The sequence below is a fragment of the Sinocyclocheilus grahami genome, unplaced genomic scaffold (genome assembly GCF_001515645.1).
Source record: "Sinocyclocheilus grahami isolate Dianchi unplaced genomic scaffold, SAMN03320097.WGS_v1.1 scaffold183.1, whole genome shotgun sequence".
NCBI classification, from domain to species: domain Eukaryota; kingdom Metazoa; phylum Chordata; class Actinopteri; order Cypriniformes; family Cyprinidae; genus Sinocyclocheilus; species Sinocyclocheilus grahami.
The window spans coordinates 259459-272556 of NW_015505362.1; the positions used below are offsets into that span (position 1 = coordinate 259459).

Below are 13098 nucleotides of genomic sequence, written 5' to 3' on the forward strand. Positions count from 1 at the left end.
TATCTATCTATCTATCTATCTATCTATCTATCTATCTATCTACAGTAAAAATGTTTAGTGTTAATTTTAAATCTTATGTTGAAGATTATAATATTTGTATAATTGTATTATAATTAACAAATAAAAAAAGTTCTGCAATAAATGTAAGAAATAAATTATAACATGTTTATAAATTAATTGTATAAATTATCTTATAATTTATATTTGAATACGCCTCATATATTATCTTTTATTTATTATTATTGTTATTATTATTGTTTTTTTAAAATAATAATATAGATTTTTTTTTTTGTAAATATAATGTATAAATCACTTTATTTTTTATGGTGAATAAAATTACTTGTGTATATTTACAGTAAAATATTGTACATATTGTGCAAGTAAAATGAAAATTGAAAGTAAATTTTTTTTAACAAGACAATAGATGTACTTTAATGTTAAAATATTGCTAAAATAATTGTTGTTTGGTTGTTTTTGTAAAACCTTTTAATTTCTGGTTGAAAACATAAAACAAAATTCCCAAAAGTCCAAAAAGATGCATCACATTTGCTTATATTTTATTTAAATGGTAATTTCTTCTTGTTTTCCTATGTTGTGCATATTGGGGTGTTTACGTTACTTTTTGTTGTCTAGTTATTGTTTACTGCATTATTTAGTGTGTGTGTTTCACATGTGTCACCCTGATGCTGCAGCTGCCAGATTTCTGCTGTAAATTCAACAAACGTGTTTTACAGTGTAGGGTAGATTTCAGTCTTTGCAGAAGAAAGGAGCCAGATGACTTAAGAGAGGAGAGCTGTGTTTGTAATCATCTCAAGCTCTTTCTCTCTCTCTCTCTTTCTCTCTCTCACACACACACACACACACACACACACACTTGAGTTATTGATGGCTTTGTGGCTCTCTGTCAACTCTTAAAGCAGATGCTCACACACACACACTGCTGGCTCTCATTCAGGCTCCAGGCTTCAGGAAGAGCCACAGGAAGGAGACAGTGTGGATTTCAGGGGTTGAAGGTCAGAGATAATAGTGCTGATGATAGTACTCAAGCACTTCATTTACACAAACCTCGTGTACCCATACACAGAGTCAGAGGTCAAGCAGAATGACCTGTACTGTGTTGCTGTGGAACGTTTGAAATGCTTTTATACAGATCCATTTCTGTTTTTATACAAACACTTTCTGCTTTTTTTTCTGACATGGTGAATGTTAAATGTGAAGTGATGATTTGATGCATTTCAATGTTCTATTTTTTTTGCTGAATCCAAGTTATAATTAATCTTATATCATGGTAACGCTATAAATCTCAACAAGGCTATTTTTGCTGGAAATTCAGCGAAAAATACAACTCCGTGACCTTTGTTCAAGGCCGAGGATTCGTTTGGTTTGTGCCACCATGATCCTGCCAACATGCTCAAATTGGGAAACAATTTCTATTCTTGCTCTCTCTGTCTGTCCGTCAGAATGCCACAGACAGCTCGTCTAACTCTTCTCAGAAGAGAGAGCCGTCCATGCAGACGCTCGCCCCAATCAGCTTCTCCGAGCCCCACCACTGCATTCTGGGACATCTCTACGACCAACACAGACACTCTAACCGCTTCTACCTGGAACAGGTGAGTTTGTATGAATCATTTGTTTGTGCAAAACAAGTTAGTAAAGTTATTGGCATCACAATGTACTGTTTTAGTGTACTTTGACTCCTTACTTGCAGTATATTATTTAGACACTAGGGGCAGTATATTGTTTCCATTTTTATATAATCATTTTTAAAGAATTTTAACTATTTTATGAATTTGTTTGAATCTTCTGAGTTTGAATCTTTCTTTAAATAAATAAACAACTTTATTTAATTTAAATTAAATAAAATTTTGTTTTTAGAAATTAAATTATATAACAATTTTATTCATAAATAGATTATTTTAATGAAATACGGTTAGATATATATGGTTATAGATATAAGTATTCATTTAAAATGTATGTTTTATATATATATATGCCTTATTTGTGTATTTGTGAGTGTATATATATACACTGCCGTTCAAAAGTTTGGGATCAGTAAGACTTGTAATGTTTTTTAAATAAGTCTCTTCTGCTCATCAAGGCTGCATTTATTTGATCAAAAATACAGAAAAAATAATAATCTAGCAAAATGTTATTACAATATAAAATAATGTTTCTATTTTAATATCCTTTAAAATATCATTTATTTCTGTAATGCAAAGCTGAATTTCCATCAGCCATTAATCCAGTATAAAGTGTCGCATGATCCTTCAGAAATCATTCTAATATGCTGATTTATTATGAGAATTATCAATGTTGGCAACAGTTGTGCTGCCAAATATTTTTTTGGAAACTGCAATATTTTTTTCAGGATTCTTTGATGAATAAAAAGTTAAAAAGAACAGCATTTATTCAAAATATAAATCTTTTCTAACAATGTAAATCTGTGCTGTCACTTCTTATCAATTTAACACATCCTCGCTGAATAAAAGTTTTAATTTCTTTCAAAAAAAGAAAGAATAAAAATGTACTGACCCCAAGCTTTTGAACGTTAGTGTATATAGTTAGAAAAGATTTCCATTCTAAATAAATGCCCTCCTTATAACTTTTTATTTATCAAAGAATCCTGAAAAAAAGTATCACAGTTTCCAAAAAAATATGTGTGTATATATATATATGTATGCATATGTATATGTAATTTACTGCATTTTAAAATTCAATATGATAAATTGAATGTATAAATTACATTTTTATTATTATTTTTAGAATTATTATAAAGTGTTATGTTAAATTTTTTTAATAATTAATCAAAATCAATGTTCATGCAAAGGGATTGTTCTTGCAAACTGGGTTTTTCTCACTCAGTTCACTTTTGGGTCAACAAAAGAAAAAGGGCTGAGTTAGATTCTTTTAAGGAATCAAGACTAAAGTACAGAACACTATAGTGAAGTATAGCAATAATAACTATATGATAATAACTTCTTAATTTAATTATAAAAGGCATCACACTGTTAAACTTGTTTTAGTGTGATATTATGCTTTTTAGACCTCTTTATGCGTTAAAAATAACCAGCGGCAATATGCTATGCTGATTGTTTATCATAACAAATTCAGATGTCAGAATCGCACGATACAAACTCGCAATTCTGAGAAAAAAAGTAACAATTGCGAGTTTATATTTCGCAATTCTGACTTTATAACTCACAACTGCAAGTTTATATATAAAAAGTCGCAATTACCTTTTTTATTCAGTGGAGGAAATGGGCTTTCATTTTCAAAAACTTTTACACTCAGAAACTGCTTGTGGATTTCACAAATTGAATTGAAGTGATATTTTAAAGCACCAAGACTGAAATAAAAATTTCTTGTTACATACTCCAATCTTTTTTTTTATAACTTTGAAAAATCATTTACAGTGCACCATAACACCATGTAACTTCCATAATTCCATAATTGATTTTTATTACAAGAAAAAGAATACAGCAAATATTACTATTATTTATACTTAGTAGAGTAAGTTGTTGCACTGCTGTAATAAATGAACGTGCTTGATTATCAAGAAAATAATATCACAATGCAAATACCTAAAAATGGTTTTTATTTTCAATAAGAAAAATTTTGCGCTTGCTTTTGGGGTGCGATATGAGCCGGACATGTTCTTAAAGGGTTTTGTGAGATGTATGTGCCTGTTATCGATGTTTTGAAATGAAAACCAGCCTCAAAATCGATGTACCCCTCCTACAGGACGAAAAACAAGATGTCTTTTTTCTCTGCCTTTGTCTTAAGCACAACACAAACTAGTACAACTAACAAACAAGAAAAAACTACCATCTGAACACTGTGCAAGTTGTTGTGAAGTTCTCAAAATATATGTCCAATTGCTGGTCTATCAGCATCATCCTTCAAAACAACATCCAGCCAATCGGTGGACTTGTCATGACGACTGTGATCCTATTTGTCAGCTGATGTTTTATGTCCTATTTGTCTCTCTTTCTGGTGTCTATCCTCGATTCCCCCCCCCCCCCCCCCCCCCCCACTTCTGTATTTATCAAAAATAAATTTTTTCTTTTTTTTCCCTTTTTTTGGTTTTTTTCCCCGTTCCCCCCCCCCCCCTTCCTGTGAAAAGCTTTTGCAGTAGTACTATCTGACGCGTGACTAAAAGAGGAGCAGTTTTATTTTTTTATTAGTGTCCAGGAGAGTGAGTTCTCTGTCTGTCTGATGCTCCTGAACATTCTGAGATTAAAAGAAAGTGCCTGAATCAGCCAGTGCATCTCACGCCTTCTGTCCATCTCCAAATGTTACATTCACGCTCTCGTGACGTCTTTTACTCCCATCTGGGACAAGGATGTTTCTATTACAAAAGATCAAACTTGATCACAACGAGGTGTGACCCGATAACACGTCAGTTCTTGTTGAATCTCTTCCATATTAGTCTGGTATTTTCCTCTAACTGCAAAATGCTATGCAAATCAAGATCATTTGTTGTTGAGCGCAACACTAGAGTTTCAGAAGTAAGAATCATATTAATTTTCTCCATAGAGATATTCATATTTAGTAACCACATAAATGTTTTGCAAGCTCAGAAACTGTTAAATGTTGGTACAATGTCAGAAATGTATTTAAAAACTGTTCCCAACACTCAAACTATTTATATATTTGTATATATTTGAATATTTTGTAACAAATATATCAATAAAATATATTGAATATAAATATTTTTTTCGTATATATATATATATAAAATTACATTTTTCACATTTTAAAATGATACTGTCCATATCTCTATATATGTATTTGCACACATATATGCACATCAATGTGTTTTGAGCATCAAGAGGATACTATTATTTTTTTGAATCAGTTTTTATTTTTATATTTTCCATTTTCGTTTTAGTACTTTTGTTTTTTCATATGTGTCTATATAGTTTTGATCCATTTTTGTTTCAGTTTTAGTTATTTTAGTACATTAGGTTAAATTAAAATGAGAAAAGTGGCCTCTGCAACTAGCTGAAATAAGTAGTTTATTTTAAGTAACTTTTTCATGATCATTTTTTAATGGCTTTAACTTTAGTTTCAGTTTTAGTTAACTAAAATAACCCTGATGCACATACACATATTTATATGTAATATAAATTTGACTTAAATTTAACATTTTATTGTTGGGAATGATTTATACAATGTACAATGCTCTATGGGAAGAGCAGTTTGTTTCCTCATAATGTTCAATATACATTTGTCATTTTTCCAACAATTCTGCATCAAATCAAAATTTGTAATGTCTTGTTCGTTTGCTACTTTAAAACTCTATATGGAAGTCTTTTCTTTTAAATGCCTATGGAGAAAATGAATGTGAAAAATACTTCCGCAACCAAGGCATTTTTTAAAAAGTGATTGGCCACTTTTGCATGCTTTTTCTGTCACATCATGCTCACCATTACCACATATACATTACCATATACCATATATTTTATATCAGCAACAAAACCATTCAGATTGGGTATATTTTTTGCGTTGCACACTTTCAATGAGGACAACTTGTGTCATGTCTGGTTTAGGTGGAAATAAAGGCTAAGAGACTAGAAAACAATGACAGACAAATGGAAGCAAGTCACGCAGATGTTTGACTGTTCAACATTATGGGAAAGCCTGTGTGTGGCCAGTGTCCAATGAGAAGCTGTGCATGAATTACACGTGACAGTGTTTGTGTTTATGCAGAAAGCCGGGCATGTGCTGGCATGACGGCATGTCCCAAAGCCCAGCACTATTACTCTCGACTGCATCTTCCTCTGCATTATCCAACAGAATGTGCAACCATTGTAATGCCAAGTCAAAAACATCTTGATCGTGAGTTCCCGAATGAGTGAATAACAGCTTGAGTGGGACAGATGGGGAGAGGGAGGGGGTCCCAAAGGCCTTGTCCAGCTTTGGAACTGTAACTACAAATAGCATCAAATTCCAACATGTGCAGTCATTTAGACCACGCTGGACTCAACAGGAGTCCTTCTTTGTCCTCTTCCCACAGTTAACGCTGAGGAATCAGGTAACAGCACACTAATGCATATACCACAGCAAGGAGGACCAAACGCCTCACAACATGACGAAACCAGTCATCCTCTTATAATCTGCTTTTGTCATTTCGTCTGCTCACAGATTTGTTGGTTATAATGGGAGCATGCTAGTTTTGTCGTTCGGCTTTTGTCTCGTCATTCTGCAGCTGAGTATTATAGGAGTATACTAGTTTTGTCATTTCATCTGCTGATAGTTTTGGATATTAATGAGAGCGTATAAGTTTTGTTCTGTTTTTGTTGTTTCGTTTCATCCATTGACATCTTTGTTAATGGGCCATTCTGATCTGTATCCGTTTACTTTTTGTTAATTAAAACTCAAGCATTCTAGTTTTTCATTGTCAGCTTTATTTATAATTATATCGTCTATTTCTTTCATTTCAACAGCTTTGCTGATTATAACAAAAGCTCTAGTTTTGTCTAGTTGAGTTGTTTTGTCTACTGGCAGTTTTGTTTATTAATATTTTCTGTTTTAATTTGAGTTTGTTTTAGGAATTTTGTTATGTGCTTTTATCTTTTTTTTATTAGATTAAAACATATATATTTCTATTTAGCTTTAATTAAATTTTATTTCAGTTTAATTTAGGTACTTTTACTTTAACTTAAACTTATTTTATTTCAGTTGGTTAAGGCAAAATTTTAGCTGTAGTTATATTATTTCCAGTTTTAATTATTTGGTATCAGTTGGTAGGCAATATTTCTAATTTATATTTAGGGTTTTAAAGTTTTTTTATTTAATGTTTATATTTTTTCAGCTTTATTTCAATTAACAAAATTTCGAATTTTAGTTAAAAACACTTAATCTCAACTCAAACATATGAATCTGTATATTAGCATAGTAGTTTGACAATAATAACAGTTCATTCTATTGTAAACATTTTGTCTGCTGAAAATGTTTATACTTTTTTATTGGTTTTAGTTAACACTGGTTCTAACTCAAGCGTACTAGCTTTGCTGCTTCATCTGCTGACATCTTTGTCAATTATTTACATTTATTCATTTAGCAGATGCTTTTATCCAAAGCGACTTACAAATGATTATAATGCGCCATTCGAATATAATCATTTTGTCTGCTGATAATAAGCAATAATGATAATTTGTTGATAATAAGGATGTACTAGTTTTGTCATTTTACCACTGACATCTTTGTTGACTTTCTAGATTTGTCGTTTCGTCTACTTTGTTGATTCTAATGGCTAAAATTCTAATTTTAGTTTTGTTGTTTCGTCCACTGACATCTTTGTTTATTTTAACGGTAGTGAACTCGTTTTGCTAATTTAGTTTGGTCATTTTAATCACTGATAGCTTCATTGATCATACACTGTAGATGTGTAATGTCGGGGTGAAGAATAGGGTGTTAATCGTTTGCCGTTCAGCAGCATATTTAACCTTATAACACGCTCATTCGTATGCATTAGTGTCAGATTGGTCCATCTTCCTGATCGCGTGCAGCTGAACCCCGTCAACTCAACCTTACGCCCAGACTGCAGGAGGCGCCGTGATGACGCCCCCCCATCTCATTCAGGACCCTGTCATGCAATTGCACGGATTTGCAAATGAGTGTTTGTGCAACGTGGCTTCCTCCCAGTTGGGAACACACAGAAACACACACCAGGATGTCATTGTGCATGACACGCAACTAAGAGTTTGAAGCATGTGTGTGAGAAAGATGAAGGTCAACAAAGATTAAATGGACATCGAAATCAACACTGTAGCTTTACACAAAAGAACAAGGCAGAGGGAGGAAATAGAGATGTTCAGAGAGCGAGAGGGGAGTGAAGGAGCCGCCTGGGTCTCCAGAGGAGTCTTCCCACACTGAGCAGGGACCTCGGAAGGAGCCGTGCGTGCGTGAGTATGTGTGTTTACAGGAAAAGAGAGGGCCGGGCCAGCATTGTCTCCTTCCCCGTGTACACCCTTGTTTGTTTACTTTCAGCAGTAGTTATCTGGCAGCCTGTCTGCAGGGCCGGAGAGGTCACGGTAATGAATTTACTGCATTAGTCCGAGGTCAGCTGGAAGACTTTTGGACCACGCACATCTCTGTGGAGCGATACAGCGCTTCAAATCCGGTTAAAGTGCATTTTAAGAGTCCAAGTCTGGAGTTTTTGGTAGCGTCTGGATCCTTGAGACTAAAGTATTGAGAGAGACACAGTAAAAATTGTCTCAATAGAGCCATGGGAGCAGTTTCGTATGAGCAGACAGCGTGATGGGAAACAGACACGGATCTGGAGCGAGAAGGACGCGGATGAACACATTGCATGTTACCTTTACACTCCTAACCCTCTGGTTCAGTCATTTTAGGGGAACAAAAAGTTTTTGAAAATCCAACAAAAAGGCAAAAATACAAGACTGGGCTTTAATAAGGGAAAGAACTACAATCCCATGAAGCACTGCAAATAATATAATTGAATTAAAAACGATATAAAACTATCCATTTAAAGTTGCTGATTGTATATATAGAAATAATAGTTTACATTTATCGCTATATATATATATATATATATATATATATATAGTGCACAGCATAAATGTGTACACCCCCTCTGAATAAATATAAAAGATGTATTTTCTTAATGATCACTAATATAATTCATGGAAAGATGGCAAAATGTAAACATATTAAACATATGCTTAATAAAAACAACAAAACATATGCCAACATTTTCTGTAAGATAAGTAAATTAGCCAATTTTGTTTAAATGAAGGATTGCAGAAATGAGTACACCCTAGATTTAATTCAGAAAATGTATAATATTCTAGTACTTAGTATGTCCTCCAGAACTTAAAGTATACTGCTCTGACACTTCTTGGCACTGAGTGTACAAGTTAATGACAAATTGTCACATCTGTGCTGTTTATGAATGCCCTGGTCTTTAATGGGGAGTGTTGCTCAGCTCGTCTCAGAATCTCTCACAACTGCTCAAGAGCGTTAAGACTGAGTGAAATACATGTCCACTGAAGGATTTTTACCTTGGGAGAATGAATATGTTCATTGTCATGCTGAAAAAATGCCCAATAATGCAGGGAATGAGGGGAGGGTAGCATCTTCTGTTTCAAGTTTTTGTATTACATCACACAGTGGCGTGTGAATTCATGCCAGCATTGATAAAGCACAACTCCCTCACACCTTCAGCACTCATACATCCCTATATAAAAGCTTTACTACCACTGAACGTCACTGTGGGAACCAGGCACTTCTCTCTGTACTCCTCCTCTAGCAACACCAGGACATTTTGGATACTTCTGGATCCGGAATGATTGACTTGGTCTCTTGAGACCAGAGTATGGATTCCCAGAAGTCTCTGTTTTGTAAATATGGGCCCTGGAAGAGGTTAAATTTATTTATTTTTCTTTGGCCACAGTAGGTAATTCTACACTCTAAAAAATGCTGGGTTAAATACAACCCAGTGCTGGGTAAAATAGGGACAAACCCAGCATTTTTTAGAGTGTAGTATAGGTAATAATGCTTTTTGGCGGAGACTGAACTTATTAACAAATAGAGTTTCATGAAAGGTAATGTATGAAAACAGATTTATATACAGGCTTATTTGTTAACAACAGATGTTGGTTTGGCATCTGTATTATGTTACTAGGTGCTCCACTGCTTTACTGTCAGAGTACCAGAGTTCCTGTTGTCATTCTTCAGTTTTAGCATAGCTTACCCAGTCAACAATTTGATCTCACAATGATGTCACCATGAGCTCACATGATTCTCATGGTGTGGTCACAATGTGTGTGTCACAGTGAGCTAAAAGTGTAACCACACAGCGCACTCACTGTGTGCTCATACTATGTTCACTATGTGAGGTCACTGCACACTCACTGTGTGCTCATACTGTGCCAATTGCTGGGTTTGTCCCTATTTTACCCAGCACTGGGTTGTATTTAACCCAGCATTTTTTAGAGTGTAGTGGTGACAACAACCATGCATGTCACTTCTGCAGGCTGCGTCATACTCTGTGAGATAAAGTGTCACTCTTTTCATAGCTTTTGCCGGCTCTGAGACACTTGCATGTTATTTCTCCTACTCTTTTTCTAGCAAAAATTCACTCATCACTAAATGAAAACTTAAAGTGAAGACCTGATTATTTCAGGAGCCTTATCACAAGTCCATTGTTTTTGAATGTTGGTGCTACTTCTGCTATATTTTCACACTTAAAACAATCATTTGGTATTCCTCTTGTACCATTGTCCTCTTTTATGCTAAGAAATAAGCCACCTGGCAGTTCTCTCCCTAGTGGTTCCACTGCTGCCAGCATTAAGTATGATTCAGTGGGCTATATAACACTTTTAATTGTCAGGAAATTACTTGTCTTTAAACATTTTGGTTCAATATACTTACATGTTGATCAAAAATAGCCTTAAACCTATACACTTTTTTATTTTTATTTAGTAACTTTCAGGAGGGTGTACTCATTTTTGCAACACAACATTTTATCACTTTGATAAGAAAGTCATTCTTCTTTGGATAATTCTGTCATTCTTCTTTGGTAATTGATCAAGCAGGCTTGTTGGAACATTACATTTTACATTACATACAGTTTTAGAGGGGGTGTACTCATTTATGCTGCGCACTGTATAAATATTTGTCATAATTACTACTTTTTATCTCAGAATTTTGACTTTTTGTGTCTTAAGGTTAATGGATTAATGGATAAAATCAAGTCCCGCCCTACATGTTTAATTTCACATATAAACATGTCACATTATGAAAGCAAAGAGAGTTTACAGAGGCTTTCATGCTGACATTGACATGTTTCTTTATGTGTGGATGTAAGAGAGAAAAATGAACTTATTTTAATGCTGCAATATAGTCCTCCAAACTCAATCCCAGCATGCCCTTGTGCTGACTGCCCTAGCAAATAACTCTGAAAACTGCTAGAAAAGAGCATTTACACCAGATTTCTGCTCTCGCAGTTCGGTTGCATAATGATATTGATAGTAAACATGTCTGTGGTTCATTTCATACACCAATGAATCGGCTTGTTGTGCACTGGATATGGCATGCGGTGTTCAACTGAACAGAATAACTATTCTCTTCCCCAGAGGGCAGTTCAGTCATGTGTACAGTGCAGAGTGGAATTATGGGATATATATTATGTGAATAACATTGTTTTCTGCAGTCTGTACCATGTTACTTGTCATTAAGCAGATCCCATCGACAACAAATCTTGTTCAATCCATCTTCAAATGTGACGGAGGGGGTGATTTGTTTTTAGCAAATAATTACTAATATTTTGATCTGTTCCTCACACAAAGATATTTTATGACTAGAGAAGACATGGAATATAGTGCAGAAGCCATATGGACTACTTTTATGGTATCATTTTTGGTGTTGTTTTGTCTTTCCACATGCGATTAAATGATGACAAAATGTTCATATTTGGGTGAACTTTTGCATAGCCACCAGAAATTGGGACAAAATCTGCATTTCTGTGAAATGTATGCAAATATATCACTGCTTTCAGTATGATAAACTAGTATTGTGTAATGTAACAAACAGCGAGAGAGTCACTGTGTGCAGAGCAGCCTGGCCTTAATTTAAACAGGCCCCACTGAGTCTGACAGCCCCCCTGTTTACATGAATAAAATCGGAAACAAATGTGAACACAATCACCCCCTCCTCCACACACACACACACACACACACACACACACACATAGACATATCATCATCAGGCCACAGCTCTGTATCGCTGTGCAGGATGACTGTATCTCCAAGAACCTGATGGTCTTCTTGTGAAAAGACGGGAACATAAAGAGAGAGAAAAAAACATTTTGTATTGCCCACAAACTAATGTTGCAAACACTAAAACTATTCCCTAATAAAGCTATATATTGTCTATTCATCTACCCCAGCCCAGACCCAAGAGACAGAAAGAGACTCAGTTTTATGGCCAATTCTCCTTTTGTGAATCTCACAAAAATCCCAGCATCAAAATGAAAAGCGTTAAGAAATTATTTTAGGATCTTGTTTTAGGATCATAAAGTTTTTTTTTTGTGTTGTGTCATTACTTTCTTGACAATTACACACATTCATCTCCTAAACTCTCATTACCGTAACATACTTGGACATTTTGTCATTCCTATTCTACAAGATACCGATTCTTATTAGATTCTCATTACTCTAATTTTTTTGTGTATTACAGTATAAATATTGTAATTTATTATTTTTATTTTTTTATTTAAAGGGGTCATATGATGTTGCTAAAAAGAACATTATTTTGTGTATTTGGTGTAATGAAATGTGTTTATGCGGTTTAAGGTTTAAAAACCACATTATTTTCCACATACTGTACATTATTGTTTCTCCTCTATGCCCCGCCTTCTGAAACACGTTGATTTTTACAAAGCTCATCGGTCTGAAAAGTGAGGTGTGCTCTGATTGGCCAGTTATCTAGGGCGTTGTGATTGGCTGAATACCTCAAGTGTGTGACGGAAACGTTACGCTCCTTACCACACTGTGATGCCCTGTCCCGACCGGAGCGACGAGACAAAAACATTAAAACCCATTACAAACGAGGCATTCGTTGCATCCAGTGGGGACATAATTACGGATTATAATGATTTATAATGTCTTTTTACGCGTAGTGTTGCATCGCGCCGCGTAAACATAAAACCCTGTCTGCATTTGTGATCGGAGAAATGACAAACAACAAGCCCTACTCTACACTGCCCAAAAACTAGCTTTAAATATAAAAAATATAAAATATAAAAACTCTTTAAATATAAAAAACGTTCTTGCAGTCCGTGAGTCAGAACAGCCTGCATTGTAGTCTACTCTACCAGGATCAGTAAACAGTCCTCCATAAAATGTGCTGCACACATCTGAATATTTGGGTAGAAGTGTTCTGGAACAGTGTTGTAAATACAACATAACCATTGATTTCTAGTTGTGTCCATTTTTGGAAGGCCACACAAAGTAGATTCGCTTTCACAACGAAACACAGCGTCACACACGACGGCCTTGAGTAAGCAAAGGCCGGGGGCTAGAGTGAGGAACGGCCGGAGGGCTAGAGTGAGCGGAGGCGGCGGGCTTG

At 34.8% G+C, this 13098-nt stretch overlaps 1 protein-coding gene across 1 annotated transcript in view; it reads left to right on the forward strand.

Moving 5' to 3' along the window:
- LOC107594440 (sprouty-related, EVH1 domain-containing protein 2-like) overlaps window positions 1–5861 on the forward strand; it is a 13300-nt gene extending 7439 nt beyond the window's left edge. The window contains exons 5-7 of the mRNA XM_016284496.1: window positions 1461–1610; window positions 5553–5604; window positions 5713–5861. Of these exons, the coding sequence (XP_016139982.1) occupies window positions 1461–1610; window positions 5553–5604; window positions 5713–5861 (351 nt within the window). The remainder of the gene's footprint in view (window positions 1–1460; window positions 1611–5552; window positions 5605–5712) is intronic.
- The last annotated feature ends 7237 nt before the right edge of the window (window positions 5862–13098 follow it).